Source organism: Sorex fumeus, unplaced genomic scaffold (genome assembly GCF_029834395.1).
Source record: "Sorex fumeus unplaced genomic scaffold, SorFum_2.1 ptg000123l, whole genome shotgun sequence".
Lineage (NCBI taxonomy): Eukaryota > Metazoa > Chordata > Mammalia > Eulipotyphla > Soricidae > Sorex > Sorex fumeus.
In genome coordinates, this window is record NW_026606180.1 from 5,354,024 (window position 1) to 5,370,079 (window position 16,056).

General features: G+C 53.3%; 1 protein-coding gene across 1 annotated transcript in view; it reads right to left on the reverse strand.

Annotated features, from left to right (window-relative positions):
• Positions 1-1,661: 1,661 nt before the first annotated feature.
• Positions 1,662-16,056, reverse strand: part of CMTR1 (cap methyltransferase 1) — a 51,397-nt gene continuing 37,002 nt past the window's right edge. The window contains exons 14-24 of the mRNA XM_056137291.1: positions 10,486-10,542; positions 9,625-9,682; positions 8,885-8,953; positions 7,358-7,489; positions 6,402-6,524; positions 5,427-5,518; positions 4,798-4,866; positions 3,773-3,820; positions 2,994-3,106; positions 2,518-2,626; positions 1,662-1,959 (exon numbers count right to left, since the gene is read on the reverse strand). Of these exons, the coding sequence (XP_055993266.1) occupies positions 1,827-1,959; positions 2,518-2,626; positions 2,994-3,106; positions 3,773-3,820; positions 4,798-4,866; positions 5,427-5,518; positions 6,402-6,524; positions 7,358-7,489; positions 8,885-8,953; positions 9,625-9,682; positions 10,486-10,542 (1,003 nt within the window). The 3' untranslated portion in view covers positions 1,662-1,826. The remainder of the gene's footprint in view (positions 1,960-2,517; positions 2,627-2,993; positions 3,107-3,772; positions 3,821-4,797; positions 4,867-5,426; positions 5,519-6,401; positions 6,525-7,357; positions 7,490-8,884; positions 8,954-9,624; positions 9,683-10,485; positions 10,543-16,056) is intronic.

The following is a 16,056-nucleotide window of genomic DNA, read 5'->3' on the forward strand; positions in this document are numbered from 1 at the left end:
CAGCCTGTGCAGTGAAGGGTGACGTGAGGACTTGAAGTGGTCGTGTCTAGGTCCCGGAGGAGCATGGAGTTAATCCATCTTCGAGAGGCCAGGCGGTGAGGCCGCATGGAGCAGAGTGGGCAGCGCGAGCCATGGTAATGACCAGACAGACTTATGGTGACAGTGGCCAGTAAATCAGGCGGCTCTGCGGCGAGCAGCAAACACAGACATCACTGCTGCCCTGCCCATCCCCCCAGCTCCCAGCTCGGGGACAGGCCGGGCAGGAGGTCACAAGAGCTGCAAGCTAATACCAATTAACTAGGTAAGAACAAGGAAGCAGTCGCCAGGGGGGCGAAGGCCATGGCAACACCCATCGGCCCCTCGGGCCAGGGGGACGAGTCAGACGCAGGGTGAGGACAGGCTGTGCCCACCCAGGGCAGAGGGGAGCTGGCTGGGGGTCGGCAAGCCCACTCCTCCCTGCTTCCTCCCCCCACTCGAGTGACACTAATTGGCCTGACACCTCTTGTTATTTTAGCCACAGACTGATCCTAGATTGTCACACTGCTGCGTGGAGCGAGCTGTGTGATTTACAGGCGGGGAAGGCGCCTGGCCCCTGCCGCCCGCCCGTCCCCTCTGCCTTGGGCTCCCTCTGGCAGCAAGCCGGGACCCCGCTGAGCGCGGACCCTGAGTGGTCCCCCTCCAGCCCGTGCTGTGGATCAGGCCAGCCCCGGAGCACCCGGACACAGCAGCTGCCCTCGCAGAGCCCACACGAGCATTAAAAATATGTTCCTCTTTAATGATCAAGATTCTGCAAGACACACTGATAGACCCAGAACTGGGTGGGAATCCGGCATCTCGGAGGCGCTGCCGCCAGGTGGACGGAGCGGGAGGCCGGCGGGAGCCTCGGCGTCCATCACGGGAACCTGTCGAGCCGGGCCGGGGCCATGGGTGCCCCCTCCCAAGCTGCTGCCCGGCTTCCCTCTTCCTCCCCCGCTTCCAAGATAGAGGAAATGGAGTGACCACGAAAGGACAAACTAAAGTGACTGTATCGCCTACTGAGGAAGAAAAACAAAGGGCGGGGGCAGGGGTAGCAAGGTGGCTGTGGCGAGCCCTGGTGCCATGATTGCCAGAGGGCCCGGGGGGCCCGCCCCAGGAGGGACCCTCGAACAGCGGGACGGGCCCAGGAAGGCGCGGAACCCCAGGAGGCAGTCGCGGCCATTCCCCAAGGCAGCGCCACCCACCTCCTGACCTGGCGTCGGGAATGTGGGGCCCACGACCTCCCCTCCCGGCCTGCGGGACTGTCGGAGGTCCGGGCTGGGGCAAACGGGGGAAGACCAGGACAGGTGGGAATGGAGACAAAAACCTTCTCCAACTTGGCATCAAAACAGAGCAAGTTCTAAGGACAAAGCCTTGATTTGTACAGCGGCTGCTCCTGCCAGCTCCCGGCAGATGCCCAATAAAAGCTGGGCAAAGCAGGAGCGCGGCCGCCCTCGGGGCAGTGCACAGAACTCAGAAAAGTGAGTACAGGAGACGGGAGAACAGCCGCAGCCAGGCCCCGCTGCTCTCCGGCGCCGCCTCCGCTGGCCCCCGTGCCCTGGACCTGCCCGCAAGGCTGCCCCAGGAGCAGTGTCCTTCGGGCGGAGTCCTGGCAGGTCTCCAGGAAGGGGGGAACGGACGGTGTCCCCGAAGGACCGCGGGAGAGCCTCTGGAGGCCCACGGGGAGACCGTCTCTCCCTCACGGGCACAGGCTGCCGTGAGCTCTCTCCCTGGTCTGCCCAGTGCTGGGGGACAGGCCGGGCACCCCGCCGTGGAATGACAGGACATTCGGTGGGGCTGCAGCCCGGCTCTCAGGCGCTGTGCATCTGGATGAAGGAGAGGACGTCCTCCTTGGACAGCCTGTCGGGGTCCTGAGGCTTCTGGGAGTCGTGCACGCGGATGCCATCCCCCCACTCCCAGAAGAGTCGGCCAAAGTAGCAGGTGCTGGGGGCAAGGGGAAGAGGGTCAGGGCCACAGGGAGGACGGGGTGGGGAGGGGGCTTGTGTCTCAACAACTTGCCTTTGGCGACCCAATTCCGCGGGGGCGGGGGGGCACCCCCTACCTCCTAGATCAGGTTTTCTCAAATCCTGCTTCCTTCACCCAACTGGATTCCTGCAATGACTCACCGGTATCCCCGGCTTAGCTGCCTAATGGCACAGTAGTGGTGTGCTAACAAACACCAGTGTTAACGGCCGATCACTGGCAAGTTAGGGCTGCCAGCCGCTGCCCAAACCTTTGACCAACAACCTGGCAAGTGGGCTCAGCCAGGACTCATGTCCGGGGGGTCAGGCAGTGGGTCCACAGCGTTTTCCCACCAGCCGGCAAATGACCGCTCCATGGGCAGAGCCCTGCCTCGGGCACCTCGCCCCCAGCCTGGCACTAGCCTGGGGGAAAGGGCCGCACTTCCTCCCGCCTGTGCTCGGTGAGCCTACCCCAGGCTGTGGGTGCCCAAGAGGCCTTCCGGGTGGGAGCAGCGGGGTGCTGACGGGGCGGGCTACTTACTGAAAGGGGGCAATGGAATCGACGGGGAGGTCAAAGGTAGACTTCTTGGTTTTCTTATTGTAGAAGAACTTCCTCTTCATTCTTTTGCTGAAAGCCATAGTCCATGGATCTGACAGGAAGAGGCCGAGAAAGGAAATAAAACACCCCCAAGAGATGGGCCAGGACGGTGTCGGGGCCTGCCTTCCCTCCACTCCCATCCTTCCATGGCCCTGTCTCCCGAAGCAGTCGGTGGGGTGCAGCCCGGGTCTCCTAAGCGGACAGCTGAAGCGTTCCTTCCCAATGGCCTGCAGAGCGGGAGAGGGGCCAGGACTGGAGGCTGGGGGCACTGAGAAAGGGATCGCTGGGGAGTGCAGGACAGAGGCCCCATCGCTCCAGCCCCAGGAGCTGCGGGGGATACAAGGTGCCCCCCCCCCCCGCCCACCACGGAAGGGAAGAGGCTCAGGAAACGGGCCCCACGACCGCCGCGCGGCACCCACCGTTCACCGTCCTGACGATGTAGAGGCCCGTGGGCACAAAGTGTCGGTCGTCCCGCCCCGTGTAGCTGAGCTTCGGGGTCCCACTGGAGCCCTTAATGATCTTCATCTCTAACCTAGCCCCCCCAAAACACAGAACAGAACCCTGACTGTGTGCACGGAAGCAAGCCAGCCCTGCCGTCCAGTCTCTGGCCAGTGACAGCTCGTCCCGACTGGGCGCTGGGCCCCCCAACAGCCAGTGTGCTCTGGAGGCCCAGCTCCACAGTGGAGGCGGAGCTGGGACCGGGCCCCCGCTGTGCTGCTGCCGGGGGGGGGGGCAGGGAGGGGGGCCGGGGGTGCCGTGAAGAGTCCATGAGAGCAGAGAGCCAGCGGCACACGCCCAGGGCGAGACCCACAGATCTCCGCACCCTCCACCCCCTAAGAAGGCCATGAAGAAGCTTTGCTCCCTCCAGCCCTCCAGGCTCGCTCTCTGTCAGCACCAGGAGCTGGAATTTATAGTGTCTCAAACAGCCTGCTGCTCGGCCCCTCGCAGGGACAATCTAACTATTACAGCATCAATGAGCCCGTATTTCTGCCTGACACGCCTGCCCCGGCCTCCTCCTGACAGGGTGCTGACTCAGCGCTCGGCACCAGAGTCCCACGGAGGCCGCTCGCCAGGCCCACACACTACCCCGGCCCCAGCCTTCTCTACTGAGAACCAGGGAACAAATCCTCAACACGCCTGCCCCAGCCCCCAGCCCGACTCCTCTCAAACCCTGAGCTAGTCCGGCCAAGCCACTCACCTGACAAAAATCTTCTCCATCTCTTCAAGCCTGTACACTTCCTTCACCCTGCGGGAGAGAGTAGCCGAGTGTCCTGAAGGGACAGTCTTGGCAGGGAAGCAGGACCCCACACCTGGCCTTGCCCTCCGCCTGGACCCTTCACCCTCCGAGTCCGGTGTCTGTTCTCCAGCCAGACCTTGGGTTTCTCAGTTGCAGCCCTGGCCCAGGTAGCTGGGGAGTGTGCCGATGGTTAGGGAGGAGGGAGAGAAAGAGAAGGCCCAGCAGACAAATGTGACCACCAGCAATCCCCTGCCACCCTGTCACCTCGCTGCGTTGACTGCAAGAACCGTGAGCGTCCCGGTAGCAGTCACTTCCAAACAGTCCTGACAGGCCTATTTCCACGGGGCACAGTGGACCCCTGCCCAATATGCAGGGCTCTTATCTGATGTCCACCTTTTCACCCTGGGGGGCTTGGGGACTGCTACTGGGTAGGGTCCTCAGGAATGGCCGTGATGGCAGCGCCATGGAAGCAAATGGCAGAAGGCACTTTCTGAGGAGTAGGAAGAAGCTGTCCCAGACACTCCGAAGACATCGGTAGGAGACACTCTTTGTACTGAATTTAAGTAAATATATTTACATTTAAAGGAACAAGAATTATTCTGACAAGGTGAAAATAGAGACCTCGATCTTTTGTGCTATGAAACCCAAAGGTCCCAGTCTGTTCTCCACGTGTCTGCCTCCTGACTGCCCTCAGCCCCCGGACTTTCAAGCGCGGCAACGAAGCCCGGCGTCCTCCCTCGCACCGAACATCCTCTCTCTCAAGCCTCGTTTTTTCCCCCTTTTCCACACCCGAGCTCCCCCAGCTTGCCTTCCTTACCTGAAGCAAACAAACAGGCCAGGTGTGGGTCATGGTCGGGGTCAGTGCTGCCACAACCATGTGCAGCTTAAAGGAAGGGAGCCCAGGAACAGGGGCCCACTGGGTGCTCCCTTCACAGACAGGGAGCCGGCGCAGGGCTTCCGGGTGACAGGCCATCTCATATGCTCACCTGATGGGATTCATATCAGGCCGACTGGGCTTGGAGACAGCTTTCACAAACTTCTCGGCAAGCTGGATTCTACGATTCAAAGAGTCTCTGAGACCCAGGTCAGGGCCCCAGCACCAGCAGCCAGCCCCCGGATCCTGTCTGCGGTACCGGCTGAACCCCAACTGCGAAGGAACTGCTCAGGGCAGCGCCCTGTCTCCCCAGAAGCCCCGTCACTCAGCGGTGCCCTCGTCAGCACGTCCCTCTGGCTAGGCCGGGACGTCTGACTCAGCTGCACCTGTGGTGGGTTCTGTTGCTGCGCTTTAAGGGCTGAGGCCGGGACACACCTGGAGAGCTCAGGGACACTCCTGGCAGAGCTTGGGGGGGACACTGGGCAGAGGATCATACCTGGGTTGGGGGCGCCCAAGGCAAGCACCCTCACCCCTGTCTGAGCTCTCTGGCCCCCAGCCCCTCAGCAACTGTGAAGCACACAGTCACCAAAACAAGTCCCCTGGGGGAGGTGCGGGGAACGGACTGCAAGGGGCCCACCCGAGTCTAAGACACACTTGCGACGGGAGATGCCCTCCCTTTCCTCTGCAGCCTGCCACACGGAAGCCCGGCCCACCCGCCCGGCCCCAGGGCGCAGGCCAGACCGTTGGTTGAAGTGTTGCTCCCGCACATCACTGCCATTCAGCACAAGGACATCCAGGATGTGGATCGCACTGATCTTCCGCTGAGCCTTTCCCTAGAAGAACACACACACACACTGCTCACGGCCAGCCCACAGCGGCCCGCTCTGCCAGCACCACGCAGCCAGGGCAAGGGAAGGGACTGGAACCATCAGCCGGTGGCCTCTTCAGTCTCCCTCCAGCTCATTTTCAGCACGGTGCAAGGGTCCAGGCTTCTGAGCATGGAGCTCTGAAGCTGGGAATGTCCTCTTGCACCTCAACTTAGTGGCAGGGCTGCCAGGGCCTGGCTTCCTGCTCTTTGCCAACTGGCAACCCATCTGTGTGAACTAAGATGTCATCCTAAGGGTTGTCATACCCGGAATTTGCGGGAAATAACAAACGGTTTCTTTCCAACAGACTTCAGAGCAAAAATTAAATCAGCAACTGAAAGTACCCAGCAGACCCAATAGGGCCCCTCAAAGCACAGAGATAATCATGGCCTCCCTTAGACATGTGGAGAATGCCGCCAAAAGATGAAATTTTATACACACACACACACACACACACACACACACACACACAGTCAGGACTTCTCAAATGTCATCCACTTGTGACCCTTTAAATCCTGAGAAAAGCGACATGGGTACGGACTGCCGGAAATACCTAAGATTCTCTGTGAGGTTGACTCTGAATCATTTGGCTGCCTTTCACTTGTGGCCAAACCCTACTCCTAACCCTGCCCACGTTCTACAGTCGCCAACTGGACCACAGTCCAGTTTAAGCAGCAAGGACTTAGAATCATTCCTCAAGAAGAAGGCTAACTACAAAGCCTTCCCCAACCCTGGCGGTGCCAAGCACCACCACATCGGACCCCGTTAACGCCAGGAAAAGGGCCAGGCTCAGAGTGGCCCTGGTCCCTTAGCTGCAGGGCCAGAACACATGAGCAGAACCACCTCTGACCTCCCCTTTCAGCTCATGGACAATCTCCACAGAGAGCAGAGTATCCCGGGGTAGCTCTGTCTTCAGGTCCAGCTTGACCCAGCGATCAGACTGGCGGCCATCCCACGTGTAGATCTGGGACTTCTGTGGGGCAAAGAGACAGGGCGAGGTTAGCAGAACGGTGGGGCCTCGGTCCTCAAAAGGACTTTCAGCTGGTGACCACAAGTCGATGAGGCTGAAGATGGCAGAAGAAAACGCCTAGGAGAGAGCAACTGTTCTATTCTGTGACGAGAACGGTGTTCCCTACTGATCAGTCCTCTATGTACAGAGCTGTACACCATGCCAAAGGTTGGCAGAACTTTGCCAAAGGTACCCAGAACTTCAACTTACTATAAACTTCAGCTTACTATATGTCTGAGGTGGGGATGGGCCCGGGTTCAGAAAGCAGAGATGTGGAGAGAAGGAGAAAAAAGACAAATGGGAGAAAACACAGAGAAAGTGAGGGAGAAAAATTAATCAGAAAGACAAGTGAGATTGTAGAGTGAGCAATGACTCTATCCAGTGGCGTCCGAACAGAACTACCAGACCTTTCCCTCCCTTCCTTGACACCAGGCGGTGTCAGACACAGGTGATGTGGGGTTGTGATGCTGCAAAGAAATGGCTGCATAGGCTCAAGTCAGATGAACTAACCTGCTACCCATGCTGCTAGTCTGGAAAAGTCTGTATCACAAGAACAGAGGCACTAGTCCTTTTGGCAAGACAGAGAGGTGAACAGCAAACAGGAGGCAGGGAGGGAGCGAGGGAGGGAGACAGCTAACTCAGAGGAAGAGAGAAAATGTAATCTGAAGAAACACTTCCCTGATGTCAAAAATCCCTCCTCCCTGGTGCCACGAAAACACGCAGAGTGCCAGGCAGCTGCCCAGACTGCCCCAGGTGCCGCCACCCCAAGCGGGGGAGGAAGCCAGCCGAAGTCTTACCCCCAGGCCGATGAGAAATTTCTGTTCACTGCCGGACACCATGCAACGGTAGTCGAGCACCGGCCGGATCTTCTCCAGGGTCCTGGCGGTGAGCAGCGTGGGCTTGTAGCTGAAGATGTCGATCTCAGTGCCCTGCACCCCGGGTCAGAGAAAACACGGCTGGGTTGGGAGAAGCAGCAGGCACTCAGGAGGGGTGCCAGTCCAGGGCGGGTCAGCAGGGGCAGGCAAGGGAGACGAGACGCCTGCTCTCTGAAACAATCCCCCTTCCCCAGGCCCCTGCGCCTACCCACGCTGTAAACAGGATCTATTTCCATCTGCCCGGAGTGTTCCTTTAGGGCCTACTACAGAACGCTGGGAAAGGATGCCGAATTCCCAAGGACATCTCCGTTTCCCAGGGCTAGAAGGAAATGTCCTGGAATAGAAAGGCCATCCCCCTTCCATGAAACGGAGACTAAGGACTCACCAGCAATTGGGTCTAAAGCAGTCAAGTCACACACACACACACACACACACACACACACACACACACACGTTACTCCTGGCTCTGCACTCAGGAATCTCTCTTGGCAGTGCTCAGGAACGGACACACACAGACACACACAGACACACACACACACACACAGTTACTCCTGGCTCTGCACTCAGGAATCTCTCTTGGCGGTGCTCATGGGACCATGTGTGATGCTGGGATCAAATCTGGGGGTGGCTGTGTGCGAGGCAAGCACTGTACGTCTCTGGCCATATATCTATGTATATTTTGATTTTGTTTATCTGTTTGTGGGGTGGGAGGTTGGGCGACACCCGGGGCTCCACTCAGGGAACCAGACAGGGTACTGGTGACTGAACCTGGGTTGGCTGCACACAAGAACCTTACCCACTATACTATCACTTCAGCACAATTTCTTTCTGTTATTACGTCACACTCAGTGGTTGGTGGTATGGTTTTGTGAAAGTCAGAGACCGACAGGTGTTCACTCCTGGCGGTGGGGCCACGTGGTATCAGGGATCAGACCCAGCTCTCCTAAACACCTGCATGCAAAGCATCACTCCGCCTGCTGGGCTGCCTCTCCAGACCACGGAAAACATGGAAGTCAGGTGGTACAAAAAAAACAGGACAGAAGTGTTCTGAGGGCCTTCTCACCAGTACAGGCAAGCTGGAGAGAGGTCGGCCTTGGTGACAGAGCTCCCCAGGCAATCTGTTCTGGCCCTCCACACCAGCTCCCTTGTCTATGGTCATCCCACACCTCACATCTCCCCTGGAGTCGGGTTTGAACCAGTCGGGGCAGGGGGGCCAGTGTCAGCCTTTGCCCAGAAGGGGTGCTGAGGACAACACATCTTAAGAATTCTCGGGCAGCATCAAGCTCTTGGGGACTCGACATCCTATACCAAAGGGTCTCACCTACGCTGGCCTCCATCCAGCCCCTTGGAGCCTGGGCAGTGCCTGAAAAGGCTCTCTAGGGATTTGGGGCTCCAGTGACACCTTCCATATAAGCCTCTCTTTTTATTCGCCCCAGACACCCAACTTACCTGAATGAGCTCAAAGAACTTAGACTTTGGGTCTGAGGAAGAAGGAGCAACCCGGGCCTGGTCCGGAATCTGAAACAAAGACGGCAAGAGCTGTTCTCCAAGCTCAAATGGGAAAATGCCCCCTGACTAATACGGCTTTTGTGGCATCGACAGCAGAAGGGCGGGATCAGACTGGGAAGAGGAAAGGACGCACAACAAAGACAAAACAAGGAGGGGCCAGGGTGACCGTACAACAGGCTGAGCGCCTGCACTGCACGTGGCAGATCTGGATTTGACCCTGGCATCCCATATATCCCTGAGCACCACCAGGAGTAATTCCTGAGTGCAGAGACAGAAGTAACCTCTAGTTATTGCCAGGTGTGACCCAGGAAGCCAAACGTAAATAAGACTAGTAATGCTTTAAGATTAAAAAAAAAGCAAGAAAGTAGAAAGGGGTGGAGGTGGGTGACGTAACGGTCGCTCCCCTTCAGGCCCTGCAGTAACACACCCAAGGGTGCTCCCTTTTGGGGACTCTCTAGGCCAGCAACGGCACAATGAGGCCCACTCCTTTCTGACCCAGATGCCAGGCCAACTGGCAGTGAAAGGGGCAGAAACACGCTTCCCAACGATGCCGAGACAGTCCTGAAAGGGACAGCAGACATTCTCCGGAGGGGAGAGACCCGCCAGCGACAGTGCGGAGCCATCCCATGCTTTCCGACAGCTTCCCTGCCCTGAGCAACATGCACCAGAGGGAGACTCACCCCCCAGAGTCGGAGGCACTCTTTCCGGATTTCTGCCTGACGAGGCTCACTCAGGGTTCTGGGGAAATGAAGTCAGCGAAAGATTAAAACCCCAAGAGACACAAGGGATTCGATTCCCAGAATCCCACAGGGGGCCTGCGTGAAGGACCACCGTGCTCACGCTGCTCTGAGCCCTGAGTGCTTATGTCATGTACATGATGCTACCGCCTCAACACGAGAGCTCAGATGGACGGCTTTCCCGCCCGTCACAGCAGCCCTCTGGAGGGGGCAGGAGCCACAGTCCAGCAGGGAGGGCACCTGCCTCGCACGCGGCAGACCCAGGTTCAATCTTCGGCATCACACATGGTCCCCTGAGCACCACCAGGAGTGATTCCTGAGAGCAAAGCCGCCCTGAGCACAACGGGTGTGACCCAAAAGGGGGGTCGGGGGGTAAAAACAGCCTCCCGACCACCCTCGATAACAGGACTGGCCACACACCCTCCTCCAAACCGCTGCAGGTGAAGTCCACTCTTCCCCAGGGAGTCGAATCAACTTCCGCCCATCCCTTCGGAGGTTGCCTTCCTCATTCCTATTTCTCCTCCTTGGACCACTTGTGACTGTCTTCTGGAAAATACCTCCTGCTATGCTACTCTCGATCCCTTGTCGCACTACCCTGCTAGTCATTTTTTCTACAGTCTTATCCTAGTTCCTCTTATCTCCTCAAAACATTTGAGGGGAAGGTTCATGCCATGTTTCTCGGGCAGCCTTCACAACCCTCAGCAGAGTGCGAGGTAAGTACAAAGACAGAGCCCAAGAGGAGGAGCAAAACAAAAAAGATCTTCCCTTGCCCGAGGTGGATTCTGGAAAGTGGGGAACACTCACGTGTCTTGCACAAAGGCATGAATTTTGGCCAGAGCTTTGATCTGCAGACTGCAATGGCTAGAAGACAAAAAAAAAAAAAAAAAAAGGTTTAATCTCAGAAGGTGTACAAAAAAGACAACCTAAAGATATCAAAACAGAGAAATTTAGCTGGAGCACTGGCCCCTGACACCTGGCGGACGAGTTGGAAAGAAACCCGCTTTAACTACGCCCAAACGAACGACTGACGTGTGAGGGCTGCTGAAGGCTAAGGACAGACAGGAACCGAGTCAGAAGCCCCCCCCAGACCCAAGTCTCACTAAAAGGAAGGCTCCGATCCCATCTTCAAATGGCGGTGAAGACACTCCAAAGAAATCAACAACGATTTAAGCCACCTATAACACCTGCTCTTTCTCCTCTATCCAGACGTGTTCTCTTACAGAAAGTGCCTAACATTTCATTAAAAATCAAAGTTAAATGTAAATAGGATGCGGCATTATAAAAGAAGAAAATGCCACCTGTAAACAAGAAGGAAAGAGTCCAAGAGAAGACCCAGAGAGGGTACAAATGCTGAAGTTAGCAGACAGGGCCTTTAAGTACATGTGACTGTGCTCAGGGCCAGAAGTCCCGTGCTCAGGGACCCAAGTCTGATGGCACCACGGACCCCGAAGCTCTACCAGGTTTGCCACTCCAAGCTGGATTGCTCTGGTGACTCACAGCACTGCACTGTTGGGCACAAACCTTGAACCCTCAGCCTAGTTGGCCAAGTATCACCAGAAGCAGCCTGCAAACTCTGAGCACTGTTTGGAGCCTCCAAAAATAAATTTAACACAGTTAGAAAGATAAATAGTACAAGGGTTAAAGTACGTGCCTTGCGTGTGACTGATCCCAATTTGATTCTTGTACCACATCGTTCGCCCCAAGCATCAGCTGGTACAGTCCTGTGGAGGCCCCTGAACACTGCTGACTGTGGCTAGGAGGTTCCCAGAGACCACCAAGGAGGCCTGGGTAACCCCCAGCACTGCAGGGCCCAGGCAGCAGGGCACTCTCAGCTCCATGCACTGAACTGCTGGCCTACTTGGCCAAGAATCACCAAAAGGAGCCCCCAGGCCTCCTGGGAGGCCCAGAGCTAACTAATTGTGATAAACATGTTAAACGTGCACAACAAGCATAAAAAGATGGACATCAATGAAGATACAGAATCTACTTTAAAACTGTAGCACTTGTCCTCCCGTTGTTCATCGATTTTTCAAAACAGCAAATATAAAATATTGTAAAAATGACTGGGCCGGAGCGATAGCATAGCGGGTAGGGCATTTGCCTTGCACGAGATCAACCCAGGTTCAATTCCTCTGCCCCTCCCGGAGAGCCTGGCAAGCTACCCATGACGTGTCCGATATGCCAAAAAAAAAAAAAAAAAAAACCAGTAACAACAAGTCTCACAATGGAGACGTTACTGGTGCCCACTCGAGCAAATCGACGAACAACGGGAGGACAGTGCTACTTTCACAGACAATAAAAATGATTCTTTTAATGGGATCAGCAGCAGTCTGAACAAGGATGGGAAAGATTAAAGTGAGCTTCAGGACAGGTCAACAGAAATCCAAACTGAGGGGCCAGAGAGCAGGCAAGGTGCTAGCCTTACACAAGACCAATCCAGTTTCAATCCTTGGCACCCATGTGTACTGCCAGGAGTGATCCCTGAGTGCAGAGCCAGGAGTAAGCCTTGAGCACTGTCAGTGTGACACCCCAAACGAGTAACAATAACCACAACAAAAACACACAAGAAACCGAAACTGGGCCAGAGAGACAGTACAGTGGGTAAGGCGTTTGCCTTGCATCAGCCGATGCGAATTTGACCCCTGGTATCTCATATGTCCCATGAGCACTACCAGAGTAATTCCTGAGTGCAGAGCCAGGAGCAACCCCTGAGCATTGTTGGCTGGGTGGCCCCGAAACAAAAAATAACAAAAAAGAAATCCAAAATGAAACATAAATAGGGGGGAAAATATAACAAAGCATCTAAGTTCTGGACAATAACAATTTAACATAAACTATAATTGAAATTCCAGAAGCAAAGGAAACAACATAACAACATCACAAAAATACTGACAAGATAACAGCCAAATACTTTCCCAAATGGATGACTAAAGTCAATTCAAAATCAAAAGAATCCTAAGCACAATCAATACCAAAAAAAAAGAAAGGTCATATATAAAGACATTATAAATGGGGCTGGAGAGACAGTACGAAAGTTAAGGCCCTCGACTTGAAAGATGCTGACCCTCTTAATCCCCAGCACCACTCCCTGAGCACTGCCAGGAGTGATTCCCGAGCACAGAGCCCAAAACATCCTCCACGCATCACTGGATTTGGCCCCAAAACTCTGTAATAAGTGGGGCTGGAGTGACAGCACAGTGGGTAGGGCATTTGCTTTGCACCTGGTCAACCCGGGTTCAATTCCCAGCATCCCATATGGACCCCAAGCACTGCCAGGAGTAATTCCTGAGTGCATGAGCCAGGAGTAACCCCTGAGCATCGCCGGGTGTGACCCAAAAAGCAAAACAAAGACAAAAAACAAACAAACAAAAACGCTCTATAATAAGGAAAAAAATATATATATATATATATCTGTCTCACGGTCAACATGCTAAAAGCAAAAGACAGAAAAATACTGCAAGGAGTGCAATGTCATTAGAATACATGAAAGGTGTTATGAATATGGCTAACAATGGGGAACAAAGGCACAGTATCTTTGAAGAGATGAAAAATTCAACCTCAAATTCTATATCCAATGAAAATATTCCTCAAAAATGAAAGAAGAAAACGCATTTTCAAATAAATGCAAGAAGTTGGTCTGCTATAGACCTGCACTGTGAAGCGAGAACCCCGGGGCCTGGAGAGTGCCGCAGGAAGGCTCCTGACTGCAGGCAACCGATCCACGCACCGCCCCCAGCACCCCATGCAGTGTGAGCCCCGTGGGGAGAGACCCCTAAGTCCAGTCAGGAATATAGCCTGAGCAACACACGGGGGATGGCCCAAACACCATCAACAAATAAAACAGGATGACAAGAATTCTTCGGGGTTAAAGGAAATGATTCTAAATAGACACGGTTCTGTGGGAAGGAACGTGGGACACATCATCAGTAAACATCAAGGGCATTAAAAAGAAAAACTGATGGATGTAGTATCTACATATTTAAAAATACTATGGATCACCCAACAACAGTGGAAAATACATTCTTCTCACATGTACCCGGAACACTTTCTAGGGCAGACTACCTGTTAGACCACAAAACAATTCGCCAACAGTCCCACCGTGCACCTGCTCTGATGAGCATGCTGTAAGACTGTGTTTCACTACGATGGCATCAAACCGGACTCAGCAAAAGGAAAACTGGAAAATGCATGGAAACATGGAATTAAATCACACTCTCTTAACCAACCGATGGGCCAAAGAAAGTAAAGGGAAAATTTTTAATTTTTGAGACAAAAATGGAAACACAACATACCAGAACTTATGGAATGCAGGAAAAGCAGTTCTAAGCGGGAAGTTCATAGCAATAAAGACCTACATTAAAAAGTAAAAAAAGATGTGTGAGGCCCTGGGTGTCATTCCCAGTACCAATTTTAAAAAAATAAGTATGAAAGATCGCAAATAAACATCCAAACTCAAACTCTATACCCTAAGTAACTAAGAAAAGAATAAGATTACCGGGGGCTAAAGAAAGGAAATGATAAAATTAGAGCAAAAAGAGATGAAACAGGGAACAGAAGAACAATTGAAAAGTAAGCAAACTAAACATTGGTTCTGTCTCTATTTGGGGAACACAGAGTGCTCAGGGAACCATGCAGTGCAGGAGACACTGGACCCCTGGACCTGGACCCCCCCCCCACACACACACACGGAAAGTACGTGTTCCAGCCCTCTGAGCCATCTCTTCAGGTCCCCAAACAAAACTGGTTCTTGCTAAAGAGAAACAAAACTGATAAATCCTTGGCTAGACTAATCATCAAAAAAGGAGAAAAACTCCAAATTAACCGAAACATATATTCAAAGGATCATAAAAAAAACTTCTTCAAATAACTATTTGCTAACAAACTGGGCAACCTATGAGAAAGGGAAAAATTGTTAGAAACACACTACCAAGACTGAATCAGAAAGAAAGAAAATATGAAAAAAAAGTTGCTTGCTAAATTAAATCAGAGACTAAAAACCTCCCACCCCCTTAGAAAAAAGTCCAGGACCTGGTGGCCTCACCAATTTTACCAAACATTTAAAGATGATACACCAATTATTCTCAAACACTAACAAAAACAAAACAAACAAACAAAATGGATGGAACACTCCCAAACTCATTAAATAAGACTAGCACTATTTTGATACCAAATCAGAAAAGGCTACAACTAAACACTGCAGGCCAAAATTCCTGATGTACACAAACGCAAAAAATTTCTCAATAAAATACTATGAAACTAAACAGCATATTAAAAGGATCCTCCATCCGTGTGGGACCACTGGACAATGATGGAGGGAGCTTGAAACACTGGTGAAGGAACTGGTATAGCTGTAGTACTACAACTATCACGGTCACGGTCCTCCCGTTGTTCATCGATTTGCTCGAGCGGGCCCAGTAACGTCTCCATTGGAGACTTTGTTGTTACTGTGTCTGGCATATCGAATACTCTCGGTAGCTTGCCGGGCTCTCCGAGAGGGGCGGAGGAATCGAACTCGGGTCGGCCATGTTGGCCACTTGTAAGGCGAACGCCCTACCCGCTGTGCTATCACTCCAGCCCATAAAATACTATTTTATACAACTACAATACTATTGTAAACTATGATTCAGTGAAAAAGAAATTAAATATATCAACGGGTCACTGTTGTTCATAAAGCAGGAAAATGTCTTTTTTTTGGTTCTTGGCGCAGACCCAGTTGTGCTCAGGCTCCTGGTGGTACTCAGGGTACCACCTGGAGTGCTGAGGATGGACCAGGGTCAGCCATGTGCAAGGAGAGTGACAGGAATGCCATCTTTATGTATGTACCCTTCCAAATTGGAAATGCCATGAATGTTATCCTCAGAAGGAAAGATAAGTTATGGTACAGCCTCACAACAGGTATTACCATTCAACGACAACAAAAAGAGGACAAACACAAGGATAAACATCAAAGCACTAAAAATAACCCGTGTATGATTCCATTCTAGAAAGTAAAATAGATGATAAAAATCAGAGGAGAGATCACTTCAGGGATGGGTTGGGACTCAAAGAAACTTCTGAGACAACAGGAAAAGTTTTTTTTATCTGAAGAGGTACAGAAGCTCCATGGACATATGCACTTGTCAAATCTGAGTAAAGTGTATGTATGGGGGAGGGGTGGGAAGTAAGGGATCAGGGTGCTTGCCTTTCATGCAGCTTCCCAGGTTCAATCCCCAGACCTCTATGGCCCCCAAACACAGTCAAGTGATCCCCAAGCACATAGCCAGAAGCAATACGCATCTCGGGGTGTGGACCCCACCCCACAAAATTTTTAAAGGAAAAGGATCATAGGATTAAACACTGCGATGGGAGCACCCAGAAATCCAGTTTTCTATTACT